Below are 26,912 nucleotides of genomic sequence, written 5' to 3' on the forward strand. Positions count from 1 at the left end.
GTGAGCTGGAGGAAGACTGGAAACCCAATGTGGGGGACAGTTGAAGGAACACTGGGAAAGAGTTGATGTGCAGTAAGGCGAGGATGATAACAACAACAACAACAACAGTAACAATAACAAGGGTAACACAAGCCGTGGCTTTTCCCCCCCAAGCCCAGTGTGAGCTGGAGCAGGGCTGAGGGGATTAATCTCTTAAAAAATAAGTGCCGCGTGAGGAGACAGGCAGTGATTAAGGTTTTAACTGATCAGTCTGCATCTGACAGTGAACCAGCTATTATCTTAACGGAATCAAACGAACATTCAAAGCCGAGCTCAGCCCCAAACATGAAAGGAGATGTCATCTGCTGGCAGCTGGGAAGCCGCAGGGGGAGCCGAGGGGGAGCGGGACGGAGGGAGAGGAGAAGAGAGGGCCAGGGAAAGAAAGAATGTCACCGGGCGGGCGGGAGAAGGGGGAGGAAGAGAAACAGGAGCTGGAGAGGTTCCGCAGGGCCAGGTTGCTGCCCCACTTCCTGGTCCCCCAAGCTGGGCGCTGCCCCACCAGGGTGCGGAAGCACAGGTGTGCCTGAGGGTGTCTCTCCCCTGCCCGGGACCCCCCGGGGCTCCCTGCCTCCTGCAGGATGGAGATGGGGCCTGGCATCAGGACTTGTCCCTCTCTTTCTCCACAGTCTCGTATCTCAAATGCCTAGTACATTTTTCTTAAGTAAATGAAACAAAAGGGATAAGGAAAGAGAAATAAGACAAAAAGAGAGAGAAAATGCCCTTGGTAGGCACCTAGGATCATTTTCTCATTTAATTCTTCCAACTTCCGGCAATAGACATGGCCGGTTCCCTCGCGGTGCCAGGAGGCAGAGGTCAGAGAGGCGAAAGACACTTGGGGCTGATGCCGCGGCTGAAGGAGGCGGAGAGGGGGTTTGAACCCGGGCCTCTCTAGCTCCAATTGCTCTGCCTTCTCACCAGAAAGGGGGATGGAAGGACAGAGACCACACCAGGACACACAGGGCAAACCAGAGAGGCGGCTCCGGTTCCAGCACGCTCTGTCTCCGCAGGAAGCGAAGGGTTGCCCTGTCCCGTCCCACTCTCCCCAGGCGAGGGGGTGGGCCGGGGTGGTTCCAGAGTCGGCTTGCCCCAGGAATTTATGTTCATTATGTGTTCGTTAGAGGAATGGCAGAGGGAAGGCAAGTGTGGGCGGAGGCAAGGTGTCTGGTCTGTTACCGGACTTCGGTCCTGGAAGGACCTTCACCCGGGAAGGAGGCCTCAGATTCCCTGCCATCAGGACCCCTGTCCCACCCCAACGACCTCTGGAAAGAGGGCGCGGAGGGCCTGTGGCTGCCATGAGTGGCCACGCTTGGGAGAGAGAGACGGGAAAAACAACAGAGGAGGGAATATAGAGAGAGGGAGAAAAAAGGAAAATGTATGAAAATTCAGAAATATTGGCACATGCAAGAGCCCTGTCCATGGGGCAATCTGCTGGTGTGGAAGTGATTCTCTAACCCCATTTCCCTTCTCTTCTCATTGACTCACTCCCTTGAGGAGGCCTCTGTTTCTCAAAGAAAACAGGTGTATGGTCCTCCCTCTCCCCTCTTTGTCACACACAGTGTCGCTCCCACACACACAAACAACAGATACACACTCTCTGACACACACACACACTCACTTGGAGAGCAGTGCTGGGCTCCTGCTCAGCCTGTCACTCCGGGTGTGCAGGCCTGGTCTGGGCCACGGACCACAGCCCCCAGCCCCCAGCCCGAGAACTGCTCCTTCAGTACAGAACCACCTGGTGAGAGCAGGTGGGGCCCAGGCCCTTCTCTGGGGGCGCATCTGCCCTGGGCTCCCCCTCCATGGATGCGGCCGTCGAGCCTGGCCCGGAAGGGAGAAAGCCAGAGCAGAAGCCAGCAGCCGGGCAGTGGGCAGAGCGGCAGGAGGCTAGGGTGCCCCAGACGTGCCATGGCCCCTTCTCTGGTGGCCAGTCCCTGCCCTTTCCCTCGGCCTCCACTCAGGCTCAGACGGGCCCACTCTCGGCCTCGGCTGTGGCAGTGCCGTCCTGAGCCATCTCTCTGACCTCAACCCACCCCCACACTACTGCTGGGGGTCTCTTTCAGAGACACAGCCGGATGCCACACCTCCCTTGTCAGAAACCTTTGAGGGTCAAGTCCAAACCACTCTAACCAGGGGGCTCGCAGGCTCCCCTGCAGCCTGCGCTCCTCTCTGCCTCTGTGCCCGAGCCGAGTCCCTCTCTCTGTCCCTGCGCGCAGCACACACCCCCGCCCTCCCGCTTTGCACAGGCAGTCACTGTTTCCATGCCCCTGGAGACCTGCATCCTTCCTCTCCACCCAGCCAGGTCGCAGCTCCCCTGGGGTGAGGAGGCTGACTCCACTGTGAGGGCTCAAACACCGTGGCCCTTTGGAGGAAGTGAGTCATGTTCTCTTCACTGGAGCCTGACGAGACAGGGACATGTTACAGAAAGGACACTGAGGCAAAGAGACGTTTGCGTCTAGCAAGGCCACGAAGGCGCATCCATGAAGGGACAGCACCCAGCTCTGAGGCCAGAGAGCTGGGCTCTGAGTCTGTGCTGGGCCGCCCGGCACCCTGCCCCTCAGAGGGCACCGCCTCCGCTGGAAGCTGCGCAGGCCACCCTGCCCCTTGTCCAATCGCTTTGTCCTCCAACTTCCTCAAGTGTGTTCTCTGTGCCTCTCAGGGGCTCCTTAATTACACGATGCCTAGAATTAGCACTTTGATCTCCGCGTGTGTTAATTTTATCTCATGAACTAGATTATTTATTATCAGGAGTATAAACTGTTTTTGCCATTACTCTGGTACCCTGCCCCACCAGCTACCTAGCACAGTGCTAGCCATATGGGTTAGAAACAAAAATAGAACCAGCAAACATGTGGTGAGTGCCTACTGTGTGCCAGGCGCTGTTCTGAGTACTTCCCATGGGCCGAGCACCGGTCCGTCACAGAGGGGAACACAGACAGAAAGTTAGAAAGGTTAAGCAACGTTCTCGCTCAAGGTCACAGGGACTGTGGTAGGTTCAAGGTGACTGCGAATTCTGGCATTTATTTGTCTTCCCCTTGGATTTAGCCAACAGGATGCAGCAGAAGTGAGGCCTAAGTCTTAAGAAGACCTGGAGGCTCCCACGTCCATGCCTCCAGGAGCTCTGAGCAGTTTATAGTGTGAGCAGTCTGGGTACGGCTGGGGAGACCCTGTGCGAAGGAGGAGCCCCCAGGGAACGTGGCGCGCAAGAGGCCCAGCCATCCCAGCATCTGGACCAGTCCCCAGGTGACCACAGCCCCAGCCCCAACAACTGCAACTGCGGGACCCACAGAAGAACCTCCACACTGAGCCCACCCCCTAGGGCAGATCACGTCATCACTGTTTTAAGCCTCAATGCTTTGGGGTGGTTTGTTACACAGCAGCAGGTAGGTTCTGTTATCATTCCCATCTTTCAGAGAAAGAAATAGATGAAGGGCCATAAGGATTTCGAGATTTACTTGTCCGAGATCATGGAGCTTTGTAAGTGGAGCATGGCAGCTGAGGTTATGGCCCGGGTCTGCACGATTCAGCACTTGGGGAGGAGTTGCTGCAATGGTGAAGGCAACAGGTTCTCTCGGACTGGGTGTCTGGACACAGCCCCAACCCACAGTGCTCTGGGAGTACAGAGCAGGGGTCACAGGGACCCGGGGAGAAGGCAGGACTCCGGACACCACCTCCAACCTCCCACCCCCCCACACACACTCATTGATCTGCCCATTGATCCGATTTCTCTGTTCAACTTCTATCGAAGCTTTCCTTTGAAAAATGTATTCTGGTTTGAAACTGCTGGACCAGGTCATCTCCAAGTCCCCTTTGAGCTCTGACATCCCAGGGTTCCATGAATGAAGGATGGAAATGAATGGAGGGTGGACGGTCAGACTGCCGTGGTTCTGTCTCCGGATGGATGACATGGAGGCACACAGAGAGGGAGTGAATCCACGAAGCACAGAGTGACCTGGCAACACAGGGGAGTTCTGGAACTTGGCAGGAGAGGGGCAGGGAGGAAGGCGCTCGAGAGCTCCGCAGGGATGAGGAGGGTGGACCTGGATGGGGCTGGAGCTGGGGAGGCAACCTGCTGCCCGGGGAGACAGCGTGGCATCAAGGGCAGGCACATGTCCTCTGGCATGGGTTCGAATTCCAGCTGTGCTCTTCACTAGGTGCTACCCCTTGACACTGCCTTTATTCTCTTACTTATTTTATTTTTAGAGGGTGGGAGGGAGAAAGAGAGGGAGAGAAACATCAGTACACAAGAGACACTTTGATTGGTTGCCTGTCTCATGCCCTCAACTAGGGTCCTAGCCTGCAGCCCAGGCGTGTGCCCTGACCTGGAATCGAACCGGCGACCGAGGTCTGCAGGCTGGCGCTCCATCCACTGAGCCGCACCAGCCAGGGATGACGCTGTTTTTAGCCATTCTAAGCCTCAACTTTCTCACCCGTAAAATAGAAAACATGCGGTACCCATCGCACAGGGCCAATGAGATAACGCAGGTGAGGAGTGGCTGTCAGTCGGGGCTCGGCACTCAGGGGGCATTCGAGACAATGGCAGCTATGGCTTGTGTTTAGGAGACCCAGAGAGACGAAAGCAGCGGAACCCCCAGCGATGTGGCTGACCCCAGGAGGGAGGCCCAGAAAGGCAACCCCGGGTAGAGGTACACATGGGATGTGTGCTTGGTGATGGGAAGTGGGAGGGTAAAGCAGCAGCTGAGGCTGGTGGGGATTGGGGTGTCATGCAGAGACGGCAGTGACACATGCAGGTACTCAGACAGCTCCAGGCCCACCAGGAGCTGGGGACCAAGCAGAGCAGAGCAGTAGCTACAAAGAAGATAGGGTTAGGGCAAGGGGAGGGCTACCAAGCTAATGGGGGTGTCCATGAGCTCGCCCAATGGAGTGAGCCACTTGAAAAGGCTGGGGATAAATCCGGAAGGCTCAGGTGCCGTCCAACCCTAAGACCTACCACTAGAGAGTCATCCCTCTGACTTGTGAGGATCCCCCGTGGAAGGCAAATAGAATCCAGGAAGGATCTGCCACCTTGAGGGAAGTGAGGCCCGGCCCCCAAGTGTGACAGACAAGTCAGAGAAGCAGCATTCCTTTGTGACCCAAAGCAGAGTCTGGAGCTAGACACAGGGGGTCGGAATCCTGATTCTGCCATGAGCTAATTGCATGACCATGGGCAACTTATTTAACCTCATTGTGCTAAGTGCTGTGGCAATAGTCATGGTTCTCAATCTCATGGTGCTCAAAGTTTAGCTGGACAGACAGACGTTCAGAAAATGTCTGCCCGGGGGTGGGGCGGGGGGAGAGAGATAGCATTCAGGGAGAGAAGAGTCTGGAGACAGAAGTGCAGATGGCCTATGCCACCAGAGGAGGTAGTGGGCTCATGGGGTCAGGCTTAAGGCTGGAGGAGCCCTAGGGAGCCGAGCACCTTGAGTGGAGGTGGAGAAGTTTGACGCTCCCAGCTACCTTCTCGCCCTCCAGGCTGAGGAAGGGGTAGGGGGCACGAAGATGAGTCAGGGAGACTCACATGTGCCTCTGCTGAGGCTGTGTCCACGCTGATAGCCCCTGCCAGCTGCCCAGCCTCCTTGGGTCCCCAGGGTCAGGCCATTACCGGGTGAGATTTATCAGGGGCAGGTGTGCTCCAAGACGGTATATTATCCAGGATTATGAACTGTAACAGGATAATCTCTCTAATGTAATTCAAGCTCTCGACATGGCTTATGGCTCCTTAATGTACCTCAGACTGAAGAATTACAAGAACATTCCCCCCCAAGGTCCCCACGTGCCCTCCCTCCCTTCTCTGTCAACCCCTAAATGATTTAGGCAATTGCCTGAAGCCAGAGCTTGGCGTTTCGTCATAATTCGGTGCAGTTCAGTAAACATGATGGGCCAGGAGTTCTCCCTGCCTGCCCTTTGCCCACCAGGGCTTCTCTTTCCTCCACCACCCAAGTCCACCCCCAGGGAGAAATTGGATGCAGCACAATCCAGGAACCTCAGGACCCTGGGACCCAGCCCAAGGTACCGTTTGGGCTGCCAGGTTTGGGGCCCCCAGTCATCCAGCCTGATGCTCCCCTGGACTTCACTCCCTCCAGGGCCACAGAATAAGGTGGGAGCCAGGGGTCTTAGGGATGTTCTGGTCCTGTGAGTCAGCCCTATAAACGCAGGCCCCTCAGAGAAACCATTAGGTCTTCTGCAAGCCATACTACTGAAGGCTTTACCAAGTTTTCCTTCCTAAAGTTCTGCTCCTTTTGAAAAAAATAACAACCTTCCCCAGAGAGCTGTGGCCTTTACAACTGGAAGTCACTCATCTGACCCAACCCCTTTCACTGTATAGTGATCTTCTAACTCACATGGGTCTTTCCTAGTAATAGATTTTGTTTATTGAGCACTTACTATATGTATGTCAAGCATTTTGCTAAGTGCTTTGCATGATTCATTCATGTAACACTTCTAACAATCTTTGAGCTCTTATTCCCCATTTTACTGATAAGAAAACTGAGGTTCAGAGAAGCAAAGTCAAGACCACAGATTTATTAAGTGGGAAAGCTGAGATGTGAACTCAGGCAACCTGGTTCTGATCCGGGTTCCTACCACTGCTCCACACTGTGCTGGGTCACGCCTCACTTGAACCCAGAAGCAGGGCACTCCACCCCTGGTTCCAGGGTTTCCTCTGTTTGCTGAGTGAGTGCCCTGCTGATGTAGCAATGGGCCAGGGCAACAGTGTCCCTAGACAACGTCAGAACATTTGGACAGTGGCCCTTGAGCCCACCTTTGCTTTGCAGTCCCTGGGGTGAGCAGAAATGCAGGCCTCCCCTCAGCCAGACACTGGGGAAGCTATTTGTAAGGCCCTTACCTCAGTGCAGGCAAACAGCCCCTCTTCCTGCCGTCCCCCACCTCATCCCTTACTTTAAACACAGAGCCCAAGGCCTCCAGGCTGCCAGGATCCAAGGAAGGCAGATTGGGAAGAGTTCCTCCTAAAATCAGCTCCATAAAAACAAAGCACTCTCACGGGTACATAGTGACATCTGCCAGCACCTTCTGTGCACACGGCACTGGTCCTTCTCCGACCCGACGTTCTTCTTGACCTTGGCAAGTCATTTGGTCCTTTGCTGACTCATTTTTCTCATCTCTAAAGTGGGCTAATAATAGCAACGAGTACTAAATTAGAAAACGCAGGCTAAAAAGAACTTCAGATAAAGCACTCCACACTTGCAACTATAACACACACCCCCCATCTGGTTGGGCTGGTCATTCAATTGTGGGGTTTTGGTGTGTCCCCATCCTCATCCCGGCATCCATACCCCAGTAAAGGGAGAAAATCCCAGTGAGTTGTCTTCCTCTGATCTCTGGGTCCAGAGCAGATCAGCTCTGAGGTTATACCAGCCAGTCTGGAGGCAGAGTCTTTGGCATTTGGGAATCTTTGCCCTGGGAGAGGCTGCTACATAGTCAGAGGCCCTCAGGGGAGGCGGCCAGATGTGGAGGGAGTTAGCCATCCGTGCTGTTTGTTCACTGCGCTGTGTGAACGCATGTGATACTCGGTGGGATGGAGTGCACACCCGCATAGGAGTGTCTGGACACCTGAGTCATGGTCCTGCCTCTAACTTCCTTCACCGGGCCTCAGTTTCTTCATCTGTAAAATGGGGTGTGGGAGGAGTCCTAGGTGTCTTCCCACCTAACATTCTGTCTTAGGATTTACTTTCTTCACAGGTTTGCCCTGTTCCTTTCCCAGGTCTTCACACTCTTCCCCTTCTGGCCCTTTCCTGCTCCCTTTTTGTGGTCAACCCCCACCCCACCTCTTCTTGCTCAGAGACCTGTTATTCCAGGACATGCCACAAGGGGGAGCCTTCATTTGGATGTCTAGGGTCAGGAAGAAAGCTAACCCAAGTGTAAGGCTAGGCAGGGAGTTGGACAGTCTGGAGGGACCCCTAGGTCAGGATTAAAATAGAAGATTGGAGTGCCTAGGCTGGGGGCTTTAAGCTACAAAGACCATACTCGAAGCTCTTGAAGGACTGAGACCTTGCTTTATGTTATTTCTTATTCCTCTGTCCTACGCTTTTAAGTACATATGTTGAGATTACCTCATTTGTCCTTCAATCTAATCCATGAGTCATGCAGGGTAGGTGGAATCTAGCAACTCCACAGGTAGGAGAGCTGAGGCTCAGAGAAGTTCCAGGCTCACTTAGGGTCACAGAGTCACCCAGGACCACAACTGCTAATGCCCCAAGTCTCCTGACCACTGGTACAGGTCTCACTCTGCATGTCCCTGCCTCCGCTCCCCCCCCACCCCACCCCCAGGCCCTGTCCCAGGCTGCGCACAAGAGAGAACTTCAGGGATGCTTCTTGAATGAATGAGGGGGCCTTCTGGAGGGGTAGGCCTTCTCTGCCTTGCACTGGTCGGCACAGACACACAGCTAGTTGATACCTCGGTCCAACTGTCTACCCCTCATCTTCACCTCCCAGAATCACAGCTTTTATCTCTCACCACGTCAACTCCGTGGTCGGGAAGTCCTGGCGCTGCACTCGTGCCCTCGCCAAGAGCCCTGCCCCCTGCCTTTATCTTTTGAGTCTTGCTGGGGTATGTCACCCCTCCGGGGAACCTCCTTTGACATCCCGTCCCATGGTGGGAAAAGTTGGCATCATTCCTCTGTCTGCTCTCAAATAACTTGCCTGGGTATAACACATTAATCATCGTTTTAAATTTATTAGATACTAATCTAAGCTTCTCCAGAGTGGGAACTGAGTCTCATTCATCTTGGACTCCCAGTGCCGATCAAACCTCCGGCCAGCCTTCAGAGATTCGTTCTGGCTTCTCCCCTCTGCAGCTCCGGAGTCACTACACCTCTGCCTTGGGGACCTTTGTGTAAAGACACTTGAAGCATATGCAGCCCTGAGCAAATGAATGATTGATTAGCAATCCCCTCCCCTCTTCCCTCTCTCCATTCCTCAAGTCTCAGGAAAGGTAACAATTCCAAATTTCTGGAGAGCCTTCAGGACCCTCCTCAGCCCCTTTTCCACCCCCCCAAGCCGCCAGCTCTCCACGCCTCATAGAGATATTTTATACATGCCCCAGCTTGGCTTCTCCAGGTAACCAAAATCCTTCTGGTCGGAGGACAGAGTGGTCCATGGGAGCGCAAGGAAGGGGCAGCTCCTTCAGTGGATATGGGGGAGCTTCTCTTCCATCCCCTCCCACTGATCAGCTTCTCCAGGCAAGCATAGCCTCAGGTGTCCTCTCCCCCCAAAACTGGTCTGCCCTTCCCAGCCCCCTCCGCACCCTGCCTGGTGAGTTGTACAAGGCCTGGGATGTGACATTCAGCAGGTGAGGTTTGGGAGGAGCCATGGGACTCTCCACGTTGAGGGGGACTTCCATTGGGTCCAACTCATTTGTACAAGGGAAGAAAGTAGGGTCCAGGAAGTGAAGTGACTTGTTCGTTCCTTCATTTACTCATTTATTCGACAAATATTTACTGAGTGCTTACTACTGGGAAGCCCTGTTCTAAGACTAAGGCTTTTTTTTTTTTAAAGCCTCTGCCTACATAGCGTCTACAATCTAGTGGGAGGAGATCAGCAAACAAATCAGCAGGTGAATGTGTAGCCTCTTAGATGGTGATAAATGCTACTGAGGAAAAGTAAAGCAGGCCCTGGCTGTGGACCGAGTGCCGGCCTGCAAACCAAGGGGTTGCCGGTTCCATTTGACTCCCGGCCGGGCCCATGCCTGGGTTGCAGGCCGTCCCAGTGGGGCGTGCATGAGGGGCAACCACACATGGTGAGGAGCCTGGGTACTGGGGGGACGGTGTGTTAGACAAAGCCTTAGCAAAGTGAGAGAAGGAAGCAGTGTGGGAATCCGGGGAAAGATTATTCCAGGCAGAGAGAACAATTTCTTTTGTTATTTCTTATTACAGAAGGGAACAACTGCGAGAGCAAAGACCCCGAGGCAGAGGTGTGCTGTCCTGCCTGTGGAGCAGGGAGGGCCAGTGTGCCTGGCGTGGAGTGAGGGGGGGAGTGGGAAACCAGGGCCAAGAGGTGGTCAGGCCATCCAGGGTCTTGTGAGGACCTTCTCCCAGGAGTGAGGTGTGCAGCCATTAGAAGACTTTGAGGGGTGTGATCTGGCTTGTTTACAAAGGTAACCCTGGCTGCTCTGTTGAGAACAGATTAAGGGGACAGGGATGCAGAGGGAGGAGTTAGGGGGTGTCCTACAATATTCCAAGCAAGAGACGATGGTGGCCTGGAACAATGGGAAAAGTTGGGTGGGGGCGGAATAGCAGATTCTGGACGTATTTTGATGGTAAACAAGATTTGCTAAGGCCCTTGGATGAAAGATGACAGAAAAAAAGAGACAAGTTGAAAATAATTCCAAGATTTTCTTTCCGAGCAACTGGAGAGATGAGGTTGCCCCTTTCTGAAACGGAGGAGACCAAAGGATCGGGTCTGGGGGACAAGACCAGAATTTCAAAGCTGGACACGTGGAGTTGGCCACGTCTGCTAGAGGGTCAGGCGGAAACAGGAAACGAGATTTACAGGTCCGCAGGTCAGGAGAGAGATTACGATAGAGCTAAGAGAACAAAAACAAAACCTCAATTCGCCCGACTCCCAGTACTGCTCTTTCCGCAGGGCTGAGAGGACTGTCCCGCGCGTTGGAGAAGTTAAATACCTGTGCTCAAACCCAGGGCGCAAGGAGAGGAAATACGGTAACCCAGCGCGCACGCCCCCAGCCCCAGCCAGCGCCGCGCCAGGGTGGGGGAGGTCCCGGGAGAGGGGCAGCGCCCGCACTGAGCTGGCTATCTGGGAGAACTCGGCGAGGCCTGAACGAGCCAGGGCTCTGCACGCATCAGGGGCGGAGCAGGGGCTGCTGGCTCCGGGGCGGATCTTCTCTGAGGTCTGGGTTTCTTCTCTCCGCAACCGTCTTGACTCGTTTCCTTGGGCCACCGTCAGATATTTATTTAACCTCGCAGTTCAGCCTCCCAGGGGCCGGCAGAGAGGGATGGAGGCAGGGCGGAGGGAGGCTGGTGGAGATGGGGAGCGAAAGGGGAAACCTTTTCTTCCCTCGGCACAGCCTGCGGCTGTCTCGCCCACTCATGGGGTTCCACCCGGGTCCCCCAGACCTTGAGGGGTCAGCCAGCCCCTTGGATTCCAAGAGAATCCAAAACTCACGCTGGTCCACTCCCATCGACTTAGGAACGAGGAAACCAGGGGAGGAATAACTTGTCCAAGGTCCTAGAGTGAGTCAGGGTGGTGCCGGACTGCTAGTCTGGGGGGGGGGGTCCCCCATTTTTTGTCCATCAAATGAGCACCGAAAGCCCCGCAGTGCCAGGGGACTCGACAGACGTAGGAAGCCCCAGCGTTTACCAGCTTTGTGACTTGGGGCTGAAGACTTCTCCTCTCTGAGCCTCCGTTTCTTGGTTTGTAAAAAGGGAGTCATCACTCTCGCCCCTTGCCTTGTTGAGGGCCAAATGATTTTTTAAAAACCCCAGCTGCCGATTGCTGAGCCCCAGGGAGCCTGGCACTGTCCTGGGCGCCGGCGCAGGGCCTGCTATTCTGGCTCCACACACCCGCCGCGCGTCTAGCCAGTGAGGATGAGGGGTTAGCGGGAGGGGCAAAGGGAGGCCAGAACCCAGCTCTCAAGCCAGAAAGATGCCCCCAAACCCCAAGTCACGGCCCCCACCACTGGCTCAGAGGTCAGTGCTGGGGACACTGGGGAGGGGAAACAGGGAAGCAGGGGGAGCGGAAGTCCCGGCTTGGAGGCCCCACTTCCCCTCCCCCAGGCCGGCCCCGGGGCAGGTGAAGAGGGGACCGGGCTCCGCTCCAGGTGGCGGGGCAGCGACGGGGGTGGGGAGAGGCAACAATAGCACTTTTATTTGGGACTGTTTGGTTCTGAGCGGGTGGGCGGAGGAGGAGGAGGAGGCCGACGGGGCTAGGGGGGAGGGGGGTGGTCAGCGGCATCTGGCTGCACACCTGCTCCTGGTTAACCCTGTGCGCGCTGGCGCTGGGCTGGGGAGGCAGACTGAGCGCCGAGGACCCGACCCAGGCAGGGGAGTGGGCGGCTGCCAAGATGACCAGCCTCTCGGGTCCCTGGCCAGGCCCGGGGTCTCGGACGCGCAGGAATGAGGATCCTTGGTGGGACGGTGGGGATGTGCCCCCTCGACCTGCGCTGGCCTCTTGGGCGCAGCCTGAGGCCCGGAGTCGGCTTCCAGCGCGCCAGCGCGTCTCGGGCGGGAAAGGGAAGGCGAGGGGTGGTTCCAGGGCCTCGGCGCGGATTCCCCGCCACCCTCGGGCCGTTCCGGGAAGCCGGCCTTCCGGAGGCGGCGCGGCGGCCACGGCCAAGCCAAGGGCCCGGGGAGCGGGCCAGGCCCAGCGGGCGGCCGTGGAGCGGGGGAGCGAACACTGGGCGCGCCTTCGCGCTAAACGCTTCCAGGCTTGGCGCTTCAGGTGAGCCGGGCGCCGGGCGCACCCCACCCCGGGCCGGGCCTCGCGGACGTTCCCTGCCGGCCGGGCGCCCGGGCCGTCGAGCCCCGCGCTGCACCTGCCCGTGCCGGGACCCCTGCCCGCCCGCCCGCTGTACCCCCGCGGCTCCTCCCAGCCCAGGGCTGGCGCGCTCTCCCGCCGCACAATCGGAGCTTGTTTGTGGGCGGAGGAGCCGTGCCGGGTGCGGCGGCCCCGCGCCAGCCCACTGATCCCGTAAAATATTATTTGTGTTTAAAAATTCCAGTAATTGGCTATGCAGCCGCTTTTTCCGAGCCCGGTGCCAAACGCAGTAAAATCGCAGTCCGGCTGGGTTTATTTTCATCATGCAAATTCCCATTTCTGTAAATAGGGTTAAAGCCTCTGGAAGAGGCCAGGCTGGAATCCGAGAAGAAAAGCAGAGAGATGTGCTGTCCGGGTCCGGGAGCTGGGCAGAGTGGGTCTGCACTCCTGTGCCGGCCTGGGCGGCTGAGCAGGGCTGTTCAGATGGTCCCCAGGCCCCCCCCCCCCCCCCCCCGCGCTTTGCCTCGACCACCGGTGCCTAGACTCGACTGGGCAAATTCCCTGGTTTTCTTAACTCTCCCTTCCCTTTTCTCATCTGAATGGCTTACATCCTCAAATCACGCAATTGTCATTCTTTTCCCCTTATTTTTTTAAATCACAGAAGCAAACTGAGGCCCAAGAAGGGGAAGGGACTCACTCAAGGTCACACAGCAAGTTTGTGCCAGGGCCCAGGCTAGCAGGCAGATCGCCTGCCTGCCCGCCCAGCCATCAGGAGCCCTGCAGGGCTGGGAAGAGGAGGAGGAGGCTGCGGAAGGTGCCGGGGGGCAGCCAGCACAGAGAGCTCCCGGCGGGTTTCTGGGCCGCTCACTGTGGGCACAATAACCTGGGAGACTTCCTGCCACTCCAAACACACACACTTCCTGTCCTCAGGAACTGGGAGCTGCCTGCAGAGGAGGAGGAGGAGGAGGAGGGAGACTCTGCCAGGGCCTTGGAAACCTTGAGTAATGGACAGGGGAGCCTCTGCCCTGCTCCACCCAGTGTTGGCTGCTGTCTGCGGCAGGGAGCAAAACCACACAAGTGGGAGGAACGGATTTGCTAGACAGATGCAGAAAGGGAGCCCAGATTCTGAAGCTGAAGGAGAGTTGGGGCCCAGAAAAGAGCATGTCATAGCATATTATTTATAACATACTATTGTACCATATACATATATGTCATTGCTATGTTCTATTGAGCACTTAATGTGTGCCAAGCACAACTTCACAATATGTGTCTCATTTAATCCCCACAACATGCCTGGGAGATGGGCACTAATATTATACCCACTTTCCAGATAAAGATACTGAGGCCCCAGGAGACTATCGCTTGCCCAAGCTTGCCAAGGAGTAAAGCCCTGTCTCTGGGGATTTTTGTGAATGGAAGACCTCAAGGTTTCCTTCTTTTCTTCACCAACTCCATGTTTTCATACCAGTCCAGCCTCGTCCTGCCTTTCTTCATGTCCCCCTGCAACCCCCTCACCCCTGCAGGTTGCCTCCTTCAGCTGGACACTGGGCTTTCCTCCTCCTTCCCATTCGCAGTCTTCCCCCTCCCCTCCCCTTCTTCACACTGCACCCCCCCCCCCCCGGGCTGAGCACTGTCTACACAGGTAAACCCTAGGTGATGCTGCACTTGAACCACTAACTCAGGCAAGTTAAAAAGGCGAGCAGATTATAAAGCCCTTTTTGTAAAAACAACGACAACAAAACTTCCTTTCCCTAGAAAAGTGGTTGTGTGCTCACTAGTGCCTCTTCCAGGCACACCCCCCCCCCCCAGAAAACTGGAGTCCAGGCTGTTGTTCAGAAGACGGAAGCCACTCCTGGTGGTTGTGGATGACTCCACAGCGGAGTGGGCAGCTGTGAGGCACTGCGCCCCCTGTCGCCGCAACCGTCTCAGCGCAGACTGGAGGCCCCCTGGTGCCAAACAAGCTCCTGGACCCCCTCTGGCTTACTTGCTCCGAAATCAGTTCTAACCCTAGGATTCCAGCTACATTGCTGTACAAATACACGTGTTACCTTGTGATCAAATTGAATTCAGAGTTAGTGTGTACATTTCTTGCCAATCTCTGAATAGAAACACCATCGAGGTGGCTGATACCAAGGGGAGAAGGAGAAAGGGCCCCCAGGGGGCCAGATGGGAGGACACAGCCCTGCGGCAGGGAGAGATGCACTGTGGCAGTGGCTCTGAGAAAGGAAAGAAGACGGGAATGTGTCGGGTGGATTCTGCAGATGCCTGCAGCATGGGAACTCCAGAATGGAGAAGAGCAAGAGAAAGCCCATGCCCAAGGCTGGCTGGGGTCTTTAAAGGTCTCACCTCCCCCCTGGAGCTTGTCTCAGTCCTCGGGATTTCCTACCTGGGCCTTGCTTTCTGCTCAAGTAGGGCCTTGGGTGTGTTATGTTCGGGTGAGGGGCCCTCCTCCCCACAGCACTGCAGGGCCTGGACGTGGGTTCAGGGCCCAGGGGTGTATGGAGGACGTCTTTCCCTGCCCATGCCTGCGCGCAAGTCTGGGTCCTCACATCCTCCTCCCCAGAACCCATCACAAAATTAAGAAGTGGGATGACTGCCTCATCCCTTAGGGAAGGAAAGAGCTCCCCAGATGAGCTGAGGGCTCTGCGTGTGAGGCCATCTGTGGCATGGGACATGGGGGAGAGAGTGCAGGATGCTTCCAGAGATCCCACCCAGGCCAGACTTGATAGAGCCACGGTGGTTTCCTGGGGCATGTGACCCCTGTGTGTGTCACAGTGGGATTTGGAGGCACTGCTGGCACCCTTGAGCTCATTTCTTTTTGGATCCTGGAGGACTGAGACAGGAGTGCCCTTTCCATCCCAGTCCCCGCTCCCCTCTCCTACCCCAGGGAGGGAAGGATGGAGTGGGGTGGGTTCCATGGCCTTTCATCCATTTGGTAAGTGAATTTAAAGATACTTCTCAGGGACAGGCATGATCCAGACCACAAGTTCCAGTCTCTAAGGAAATACCGATTAGAAAGGAAGACACACACACACACGCACACAGAAAACCCCACTATAGTGCAATAAGGATGTCAATAAGTGTAGCTTAACACCAGGTACAAAGTATATAGTCAACCACGAGAGAGGACCAAGTTGCTAAGGGGACCTAAGCAAGGGATGCCTCAGGGTGAAGGATAGCTGAGCCTTTGAGCAGGTTTTGCAGGTTTTGCAGGACTGGTAGACTTTTTATCAGGCTGAGAGGGGACTGGTAAAGTATTCTGGATGATGGAACAGCATTCAGACAGCCTGGAATAAGCAAGCCGAAAGTGGGAAATGGACGAGGGGGTTAGCTGAGACATATGGGAGGACATAGGAGGTTCCTAACTCTTCTCCCAATCATAGGATTTGCTCTCAATCCTGGGGGGTCCTCCCCCCACCTGTCCCCACCTTCTCTCTTACTTTTTTTTTAAAGACAAGTGAACTCATCCTCAGGCTGTGTCTGAGATCCCACCATGGAGCACATGTGTACCTAAGAGGAAGAGGAAGAGGCGGGGTGTGAGTGGCAGGACATCACCCCCACCCCGCCCCACCCCCCGCCGCCTGTTTGCTGTGCCTCTCTGTCTCCGACTCCTGCTCTGGTGTCCTGTCTCCTCTCTTTTGGTCTCTCGGCCTCTGTTCCTCTCAGGGTCCCTCTGCGGCTGCCTCCTAGTGCCCATCTCTTCCCCAGTGTCCCTTCCCTCTGTACCTCTCTCTGCCCTGATCTGACTCTGTTTCCCCTTTGCTCAGGAGCAGGACTCTCCTCTGAGTGCCCAGGCAAGTGTCAGTGTGGGCACAGACAGCTTGGCCCAGATCCTCCAGAGAACAGGCCCTGCGACCAGGAGGTGTGTGTGTCTCCCCAAGCCCCGCCTCCCTGGCCCTGATCACACAGGTGATGCTCCATCCCCCACCCAGTCCAGCTTCCCTCTGCCCCTCAAACCCTTCCTCCTTGTCATCCAAGGAGGAGCCTACCTCCTCTTTGGGGGACCAGCCCCCCATAGAGCCTCTGTCCACTTCCCACAGGATGACCCTCAGGATAGTTCTGGCACCCACGGCCAGACCACAGGCCTCCCTTGAGCCTCCAACACCACCCAGGCCCTTTGACGGCTGGCCCAATACCAATTTGGTTTCCAGTTACTATCAAACCCCCGGCCAAGAACTCCGCTCCCAGGGGTCAACGTGCACCCTCTGCCCAGAGGGCCTCCCACTCCCTGGGCACACACCACGACTCCTTACCCCACCTTCCTTCAAATAAACTTTTTGCTGGATTAGCGATAGTCTGCCTCTTTCTTCTGTCCCAAAAGAGAAAGGAAAGACACAATTCCAGGCACTTTGAGGAGCATTATTTCATTTTATCTGCACAATAGCCCAGAAAGGTTGAAAACACATCAGATTTTGTAGATGAGAAACTGGAGGCTCAGAGAGGTGGTTGCTTGCTGAAGCGGCAGCCCAAAGATTTAATCTCAGATCTGGGCCTGAGCCACACAAGGACGTCCTGGAGGCAGATCAATGACAGTGCCACGAACAAGAGACAGGGAACTTGCAAGACCTTGAACTTTGTCAGGTTTCCTTGACAGGAAAGATGTAGGGCCAACTGCCCTCACGGTCCCACCCCGAAACCTCATTTTCCTCATGCATCGCTCCAGCCACGACAAGCAAACATTACTCCCCCTTCCCCATTCTCCTGCCCAAAACACTATGATGTAATAAAGGTCTTTTTTCCCTTAATCGCTTCCTTCAAAACCCAGTCCATAACCAATTGCAGTATGTAGGCCTAATTTGAATCCTGATTTACATAAACTGAAAGAAAGATATATTTGTGACACAATTGAAAAGTTGAGCCACCGCCAATGTGGCTCAGATGTACGAGCATCGGCCTGCAGACCGAAGGGTCCTGGGTTCAATTCCTGACCAGGGCACATGTCTGGGCTGTGGGTTTGGTCCGCGTTTGGGGCCAGCGGAATATCTCCCTCTCCTTCTCCCTCCCTTCCCCTTCCTCTGGAATCAATTTAAAAAAGTTGAACACTGACTGGATATTTGTCGGATATATTACAGACTTAATTTTTAAAATAACACTTTTTTTGGAACACTTTTAGATTTATGGCAAAATTGAGAAAGGAGAACAGCGATTCCTGCACACCCCACCCTACTCCGCTCCCCACACACCCAGTTCCCTCTATTGTTAACAGCTTACCTTTGCGTTGTGCGTTTGTCACCGTGAATGAACCAGTACTGAGCATCGTTATGAGCTAAAACTTACAACTTACTCACATTTCCTTAGTCATGACTTAATATCCTTTTTCTGTGTCAGAATCCCACCCAGAATACCACATTACACTTAGTTGCCCTGTCCCCTCAGGCTCCTCTTGGCTGAAGCAGTTTCTTCGACTTCCCTTACTTTTTGATGACCTTGACAATTTGGAGAACTGGTCAGGTCTTCTGTGGCTCGTGCCTCTGTTGGAATTCGATGTTTTTCTCAGGGTTAGCCTGGGGTTACAGGTTTGGGAGAGGAAGATCACAGAGGTAACGTGCCATGTTTATCACGTCATATAAAGGGCACGTGATTTATTGCTGTTGATGTTGACCTTGATCACCTGGTGGAGGTGGTGTTTGTCAGGTTCCCCACTGTAAAGTCGCTCTTTTACCCCCTTTCCATACTGTGCGCTTCAGAAGAAAGGCACTGTGGCCAGGCCACACTAAGGGAGGGGCAGCTCTGCTGTCCCCTCCTTAAGGGCTCAGTGTCCATGTAAATCTCTTGAAATTCTTCTGCATGGGAGAGTTCCCTCTTCTCCCCCATTTATTTATTTAGTCAATTATTTATTTCAGCATGGGCTTGGGGATATTCATCTTGCCCCTTGGGTGATAATCCAGTGCTACTATGTTTATGTTGTTGCTCACATCGCTCCAACTCCGGCCACTGGGAACCATTTCAGTTGGCTCCTGTGTCCCTGTGACACACCCCTGTCCGTGAGGGGCTTTCGGTTTTGCTTTCCCTTTGTTGAAGCACTTCCATACTTGCTGGCACTAGAGATAGTCCAAGTCCAACTTGTATGTTTCTCACCCCCAGCCCTCTAGTCAGCCGTTTCTCCCAGGAGCCCTGGTTCCTACTGGAGAATGGTGCCTCCTCGATCGGGGTCCTGTGCAGGCTTGCCGCTGCTGGGGTTAAGGACTTCATTTTCATTTTTTACCTGATAATGGTATTGAAGTTATTTTTAAAATACTTCTTATCTTTTTTAGATACCTATAAAATATTTACAGCTGAAATATGTCTGCAATTTGCTTCAAAATAATATGGGGAGAGATGAGTCAAGATAGGCCACGCATTACTCATAAGTGGAGGCTGGGCGCCGGGCGCCGAGGGGCTCTTCGTACTGTTCCGTCCGCCTTAGCGCACTGGGCGGGGCCACAGTGGGTTCACAGTTGTTCGCGCGGAAAATAACACAGTAATTCGTAAGTAATGATACAGGAATAAGCTCCATGTTTCGTGCACTCACAGCTATCAACCTAATTTTGCCCCACAGCATGTGTTTGAAAAGTCTGTGGAGTAAAAATCTAAAGATAAAACAAAACTCGGTCCCAGTCACCTCCTTCAGCAGCTGTTCTCAAGTCCTCTCCCGAGGCCTGGAATCTGGTCCTTATCCCGCCGGGCCTTCCCACGCTTCCTGCGTCCCAGAGCTGCTCCGCAGGGCTCTGGGACCTCGGTTCACAGCCCGCACCTCCTCAGAGCTGTGCCCACTGCAGCAATCCCCCTCTGGGGGCGCTCCGCACCGCAGAGGGAAAAGCTGCCCCCTCCAGCCGTGCCCCAGAACTGCAGCATGGCAGGCACCGTGCCAGACATTTCCACAGGGGCAGCCTCCCCATACAGCCCTGAGAAGTGGGTGTTATTCTTATGCTGAGTTTACAGATGAGGAAACTGAGGCTAAGAGAACCATAGAACAACCCTGACCGCATGGTTTCCAATAGGTCGAGCTGGGGCCCTTTCTGAGCCCACTCCAGGAAGAGGAGACCTAGGGTGCTAAGTGGTCTCCCTTTGTCCTCTCCAACCTTCTCCCCCTTCCTCTCACCCAGAGGCTGACCCCATCATTCAGCTCTCTGACCTTTGGCTTCCCATTGGCTCTCATCATTCAGCCCTCTGACCATTGGCTCAACACAACACAACATTGTTGAGTTGTGTTGAGCCAATGGCAGCACAGCAAAAGGTTGGAGGACGGAAGAGAGAAGTGGGGTGGGGGGGGTCGTCCCCAGCCTTTTCTCTGCTGTGCAGGTTTGGCAATGGATGTGGTCCCCACTGAAAGTTTGGGTCCCGCGGTGCAGCCTCACCTACAGCTCCAGCCTCACTGACTTAAAGAACCATCTCCCCTCCCTTTCAGGCCCAGGTGCTGGCAGTTTCCCACTCAGCATCTGGCATCTGCACCCCTTGTTGATCCTCTGCATTGATGCCCCTGGAATAGGTCCCCACTGACACAACTGGTCCCCCTGAAGAACGCTCCAGTCTGAACTGATGGTCACATAAAGACACCCTACTGGCCACTGCGTGGAGAAGAGACACAGAAGGGTCCAGAGCCAAGGACTGCAGGCAGAGGGAACTCTGGTTTAGGGCTGAGATCTTCTCATTAAATGGATGTGCTGGGGGTTTTGTCTTCTTTCTGTGTTGCTTCCGCTGAGATCCTTCTGTCACTGAGCCTGTGGCTTTTATTTCCCTTTATCCCGCTCTCTGCCCCATTTCCAACCTCTCTGCTGGAGCATCTGTCTCATCCTTTGTCATTTTTACCTGCGGGTATCAGTCCTTTTCCTGGTGCCTTTCTGTGCTTCCCTTCCTCTGGTAGCCTCATCTGTCTGCATGTCCCTTCCTCTCCGTCTCCATTTCTGTCTGCTCCGTCTCTGTCTGCCACTGCCTTTACCTTTTCATCTCTCTCTGTTTCTAGCTTTCTGCCCTATTTTGTCCTGTTTCTGCCACTCTGTCTGCTGTCTGTCTCCCTCAGGCTGCCTCTGCCCAGAGGTTTCTCCATGGCCTGAATAGACAGTGCGGTATCAGGCTCTGTCCCAAGAGGTAACCAGATTTACCCTCCAGTTGCCCCAGTTGGTGCAAATGACGAGATGTAACGAAGGAGTCTTTCCAAAGTTAAGGGAAGGAACCAGGAAGGTTGAGGTGAGGCCCAGAGACTAACAACACAAATGCTGTTACCACCCTAGGTCTGAGGGGTCAGGGGAGCAAATGCGCTGGATGAGTCCATGAAGGCTGCAGCCCCGGAGCAGGGGCTGCCCTGCAGAAGCCGTTGTCTTGGAGTGAAGTAGCCAAGTAGCCTTACCAGAGCCCTGGGGCTGAGTCTCTCCTCCCATCCCCAACCCTTGCCTGCTGGCTACTCCCATTGGGCAAACCCAACAGAAAGCCAGTGGCTCAGCCTCATGGCACAGAGCAGAGCAGAGAAGGGCAGAGCGCAAACTGGGCTGGGGGTGAGGCCAACACAGGATAACCGGCATATTGGGTGCCCTCCTCAGAGTCTGGGCTGAGCAAACCCTTTGGTCATTAACCTCCAGGGCAGGCTCCCAATTCCTCCTGAGCCCTCCAAAGCCAGTGTGTGAGGAGCTGCGTTTACAGGCCAAGGCCATACATTTCTCAAAGCTCAAGTGAAAGGATGCTGTGACCGCCTGTTCCCTCTGCTCCCCGGCAGTCCCTGTTTTGCTACCATATCAGTTAGAATTAGGTTTTTGTAAGTGTAGGAAAATCCAAGATAACAGTTGCTTGTAAAAGATAAAAGTTTATTTCAGTTAAACATATAGAAATCCCATACAAAAGAAGCTCAGGTGGGGGCGGTCACAAAGTCATTAGAGATCCAGGTTCCTTCCATTCTATGGCTCTGTCCTCAGTATATAACTTCCACCTCATGGTCCAAAAGGGCTGTTTGGGTTCCAGCCATCACACTTTTGTGTGACACATAAAGCAACTGCAAAACAATTGTAGCAAAAATAAACCTCAAAGAAGGATTCTCCTCCCATATCATATTTCCTGGAAGCTCCTGATACTTTCTTTGACATGTCGTAGGGCAGAATCATGTCTCATGGCCATGCTGAGATGCAGAGGAGACTGGGAAATACAGTCTTTACTCTGGGTGAGAACATGTGCAACCAGAAAATTGACAATTTCATTACTAAGGAAGAGAATGAGAATAGATATTGGAATCAACTGCTAGCAGTTTCTGCCACAACTGGGATGGTTGGTGCTGCAGAATTTGGAGGTCCTGGGAAACCAGCAGGAGAGGGTGTATGCAGCAAGGTTTAAGGGGGGAAAAAAAACGCAACTCAATCTCTCACTCTTTCCTTGCCTCCTTCACACAATCTGTCTTCCCTGTTGGGAAGCTGCATGTACAGTGAGCTTTGCTTCCCGCTGCCCCACTTGAGGCCACAGCATTCAACCCTCACTAACGCCCTCTGCCAAAACCACCAACACGTGGCCCAGACCCACGGTCATATCTGTGTCCTTAATTTCCTCCACTTCTCAGCAGCGTTTGACATGATGGAGGCACCTTCCCCTTGAAACCCCCCCCCCCTCCTGTGTTTCCCATCAGCCCTCTCCTCGCCCTTCTACCTCACAGGCTGGGCCTCTTCTCCCTTGCTCTTGCTGGCCTCTCTCTAACTCTAAACAGTGGGCCTCCTCCTGGCTCAGGCCAGACCCCTTTTCTCTTCTGTGTTTATACTCTTCCCAGGTGGTCTCATCCAGGACCAAGGATTCACAGACTCTATTTCTTAAGCCCCTAAAATGTTCATCTCCAGCCCTAACTCTCCCTCCTGATTCATCTCTCCAGCTTCTCGCCTCCCACCCTCCCAGACTCTCAGATGTGACGGAACCGAAACACAGACCCAGTGTTCCTCTCTGGCCTCCTCCCTCAGGCTCTCCTGCTTGCTCGCTGGGAGATGCTGCCCACATCCGCCAGAACACTCAGCCCAACGCTTAGGCGTCCCCTTTGATTTTCCCTCCTCCTCGCCCGCGCCGCCCCTCTCCAGCCCTTTGCCATCCTGCTTGGCCACACCCACCCTTCCTCACCACTCTCACTGCCACCACCCAGGGCCAGTCTGGCTCCCCTCCAGCTGACCTCTGCTCAGGCTCCACTGGCCCCTGCTCTCACCCTTATCCTCACCCCCCCTTCTTCTCAGAGCCCCAGGGACAATCTTGTAGTATTAATCCAATGGTGTCCTTCTTCCCTTTCCAATGACCCCCAGCTGCACTGGCAAGAACATCTGAACACCTCACCATGGCCAGCAGCGTCCTGCTAGACACACTGCACGGCCCTCCTCAGCGCCCCCCCCCCCCACCGCTGCACCCCCACCACTCTCCCTGAGGCTCCTGCACACCTTGACTCTTTTTTCTTTTCCTTCCTTTTTCTTTCAGTTCTGCAGACAAGCCAAGCTCTCGCTGCCCTGTTTCCTCTACACCCACTGTCCCATCGCCCTGGCGTGCTCTTCTCCAGCCCCTGCTCGCCATGCTGGGCCAACCTCCACGCCATGTGCTTGGTGACCGCCCATCTTAGCCCTCATTAATGTTCTTGCAGTCCTTTTTTAATGTGCCCACTGACTTTCTTTTTGTCTGTGCCACCTCCTGAGCACAGCTGGTCCAGTACCAGCCTTGGCACATGAAAGGTGTTCAAAATTCTGTATCGGATCAATAAATGAATCTTTATCTATCCTCTATTGCGCCTAACTCATGGCCAAGGCAACCACTGGAGCTCAGTAAAGGTGCTGTTGACCTTTCAGTTACCATCCTGATCCACCCCGAACATTTCCAGAGTTCTTCAAAGGCTTCAGTACCAGCGGTTTCTTTGAGCTTGCTCTGGGCTGCGGCCCATCTGGCCAGCTTTCCTCTCTCTCCTCTGCTCGCTCAGGCACACCCTCACCATATGCACACACAGGCACTCACTCACCAACTAATTCGCCTGGAATAAAGTATCCTGCATAAAGTACCCACTATGTGCCAGTTGTGCCTCTCCTCACAACCAGCCCCAGGAGATAGAGTCTTTTCCAAACGAAAAGGCATGGCTCAAAGAGGCTAAATCATCTGCCCACAACCACACTACTGGTGAAGGCTGGTGAAGTGGACCCCGGTCCAGAGCAGTTTGAGTCGTTGGGCCGGGTGAGCAGGTGGGGCTGGGAGGAGGTTCTGAAGCCCCCCCTCCCTGTGGCATGCTCACCCCACCTTTGATACCCCGTCTTGCCCTTCAGCCCTCTGGGTTCACCAGAAGCAGGAGGTAAGGAAACAGGACTCTGAAAGTTATAAATTCTGGGAGGGGAAGGTCAAGGTGATGGTAGGTGAGGGAATGGGGTTTGCTTTTGGATAGGGAGAGACCTCTGGCTTCAGGGGTCATGTGAAAGAAGGGGCTGATGAAGGGAAAACATGGACAGAGAGGTTGACGGGGAGGTTTAAACACCCCAACTTCTGAATGCCTCTCTCTCTTTGCCTTGCCCGTCACACAGCGCTGCTCAGGAGGTTGGAAACTTCCCCTTGGGCAGGGGAAGGAGTTGACCATTGCCCACTCCTTCACCCAGCTGCCCGCAGTCCCCCCGCAGCCCACCAAGGGGCACATGGTTAGCCGGAGCTGAGACGAGAAGAGGAGGGGCAGGTTGAATGGAGGTGAGTGTGTTCGCCTCTGGGGAAGAAGTGAGGTGACAGAGGCTCTGCAGCCCGGACCGAGAAGCAGGATGTACAGCGATGTCACCGGTGAGAAGCCCGGGGTGGGGAACACCTGGCCTGGCGGCCTGGCTGGTGAGGGGGGCCTCTGGCAAGGGCCTGCGGGGTCCAAGAGGGACCACTTCCAGGAGAAATGTTCCATTCGCCCCCACCACCACCCCTACCCCATACCCATTTGTCCAGAAAAAAAGTGGGAGGGGCCCTGTGAGCAGGAGACCTTTTATATTGCCAGCTTTTTGCAGCAAGCAGAACAAGCCCCTCTCCAATCTTAAACTTCCAGTTCCCAGGCCTACTAGAAATTCATGCCCCTACTTGGGCCTCAGGCCTGTAGGGTAGGAGGTGTGGATGCCCCGCCAGGGGCCACCCTGAGGAGGCTGAGGCTGGCAGCAGACTCTCGCCCCAACTTCACACCTGGTCCCAGCCCATGCTGGGAGAGGAGCCACCAGGATCAAAGGGCCAGGGCAGGCTGGTCCCTGGCACCCCTGAGAGCTTTTGAGGCTGTTGGCCCCTCCCCTGCCTGTGGTGGGTTTACCCTCCCACTGCTACACTGGCTCTGTGCCCCCCTCTCCTTCCTTTTGCAGACACCCTCTTCCCACATGCATGAGGGGTGAGGTCATGCATAGACAACAGACTCAGAAACACTCAGTTCAAATCCTGACCTTGAGTGTCAGTAGCTGAGTGGCCTTAGGCAAGTCACTTATCCTTTCAGGGCTTGTTTCCCTGACTCTAAATTATCTCTAGAAATAATAAACACAAAGCCTAGACTGACCTCATGATGTCTTAGTGAAAATGCTAAATGCACCTCACAGACATTTTCCACAGGCTCTTCTCCAGGGAGGGGAAATCCTAGCGTGCTTCCAGGAGGAGGTGGCCAAGGAGGCCTGAGAGGCACAGACTCATCAGGGGCTCTCCAGGGCTCTTCGCCGCAGGGTGTCAGGTCTGGGGAGGACTATGTAGGGTCTATGCACCAACCCCCACCTTCCCCAAACACGCTTCTCCCACCCCATTTCTTGTCCCGTTCAGCCCAGGGCAAGGCTTGGGCCACACATCCCTGTGTCTCACAACCCCCCCCCCCGAAGCCCCCCCTGACCCACCCTGGTGCAGGCTGGTCTCCACTTGGGGGACGGGGGCCAAGAATGGGCGCGTCAACTGGGGCAAATTAACACGTAGGAAAACACCCCAGCACCTGGAGAAACAGGAGCTGGGGCCGGGGGAGGGCGGCCAGAGCCTTGGATGTCAGAAACCGAACGGAGCGATAATTCACCCGAGTGTCCGCGGCCTCCCGCCCGCTCCGCCTCCCACCCGGCTGCTCAGCCTCTGGTTTCAAAGGCGGACAAACGGCACACTGTGCTGGGCCCGGCTCTCTCGCTAAATCTTCCTGTCTTCAACTTCTCGTAACTTGAGCCGGCAGAGCTGACCCTCCCTCGGAGGCCTGATGGGCGCTGGATGAGGGGGAAAGCAGTGGGAGGAGGAGGAGGGGTAGAGAGAGGAGAGGGGGAGGAGAGCACGGAGGGGAGACGACGGCGGCGGCGGGGTGGGGAGAGGATGCGGACCTGTCCCCCTGGAGCCTCAGCCTTCCCCCATTCCTTCTGGTTTTCGCAGCCTCTGGGCCCCCCACCTCCCGACAGCTGTCCCCTTCCCTCCACTTGGGGCAGGGGCGGGGGTCTCTGTGGGGCAGCTGTGGCTTAGAGGAAGCCTTTGCTTTCACGTGTACCACAACTTTGGAATATGTTTGTGATTCTAGATGCTCCTGAGCGGGAGCGGAGCGTATGTGTGTGACAGGGGAGGAGGGAGGCTGTTGTGAGCTCACACCTCAGCATGTGCAAAAGTCATTTTGATGCTTGAGTTGGGAGCAGACGGAGACAGGGAGTCCTCCTCCTGTCTCTTCCTCTGGCCCCAGGGGAAAGGAAAGTCACCAGGGAGGCCCCTCTTAAAGCCACTCTAGAGCTGAGACAGTGCTGAAGGCTTTCCGGCCCACCCAGAGTCCTCCTCCACAGCTCTTCCCTGGACTGGGGAGACTGGCAATGTGGCGTCTGTTGGGATTTTCAGGGCAAGGTCCCCCTTCAAGACTCATGGTGGAGTGGGATCTCACAGCACACCAGAGCTGGAAGCTCCCAAGGCAAGGCGGGGTACACTTAATGAAGAAGGAGCTGACTGGGTGGGGGAAGGGGTCAAGATCTGGTGGGTGAGGGCAAGAGTGAGAGCAGAGGTGAAGAGCAGGCTGGGGCTGCCACTGAGTTGAAAATAAGAGAGGAAGAGTGAGACTTGAGGGTAAAGAAATAGTTTTTTGGGGGGTGGGGAGTGCAGTAGCAGGCCGAACATGAGGGGTGGACATAGAGTTGCAGTCCATAGGATTCAAAGGAGGGAACCGTGTTGGGATGAGCATGATGTTTAGTGCAGAGTTCATTCATGGCGATATCAAGAAACAAATATTAGCTGGGCCCCTCCCATATGGCAGGCACCTCTCTGCCTGCTGGAGGTATATAGCAGTGAGCACAACGCAAAACTGCCCCCTCCGAGGTTACATGCCAGCGACACAGGCAGGTGATAAAAATAAAAAGTGGGTGAATGATATGTTGGATGTTGGTAAGTGCTACAGAGTGTAGAGACAAGCTGGCAAGGGGGATAGGGAGTGACAGGGCTTGTACTGCAATTCTAATACGGCCTCACTGAGAAGGTGGCATCTGTGTCAAAGCCTCAAGGAGGCAGGGAAGCAAGTCAAGCAGATA

At 54.9% G+C, this 26,912-nt stretch overlaps 1 protein-coding gene across 1 annotated transcript in view; it reads left to right on the forward strand.

Annotated features, from left to right (window-relative positions):
• LOC118499944 (glyceraldehyde-3-phosphate dehydrogenase-like) overlaps positions 1-14,491 on the forward strand; it is a 65,580-nt gene extending 51,089 nt beyond the window's left edge. The window contains 2 exon segments of the mRNA XM_036022591.1: positions 12,191-12,450; positions 14,296-14,491. Coding sequence (XP_035878484.1) covers positions 12,191-12,450; positions 14,296-14,491 — 456 coding nt within the window.
• Positions 14,492-26,912: the final 12,421 nt, after the last annotated feature.

The sequence above is a fragment of the Phyllostomus discolor genome, chromosome 4, assembly GCF_004126475.2.
Source record: "Phyllostomus discolor isolate MPI-MPIP mPhyDis1 chromosome 4, mPhyDis1.pri.v3, whole genome shotgun sequence".
In the NCBI taxonomy this organism is placed as follows: Eukaryota; Metazoa; Chordata; class Mammalia; order Chiroptera; family Phyllostomidae; genus Phyllostomus; species Phyllostomus discolor.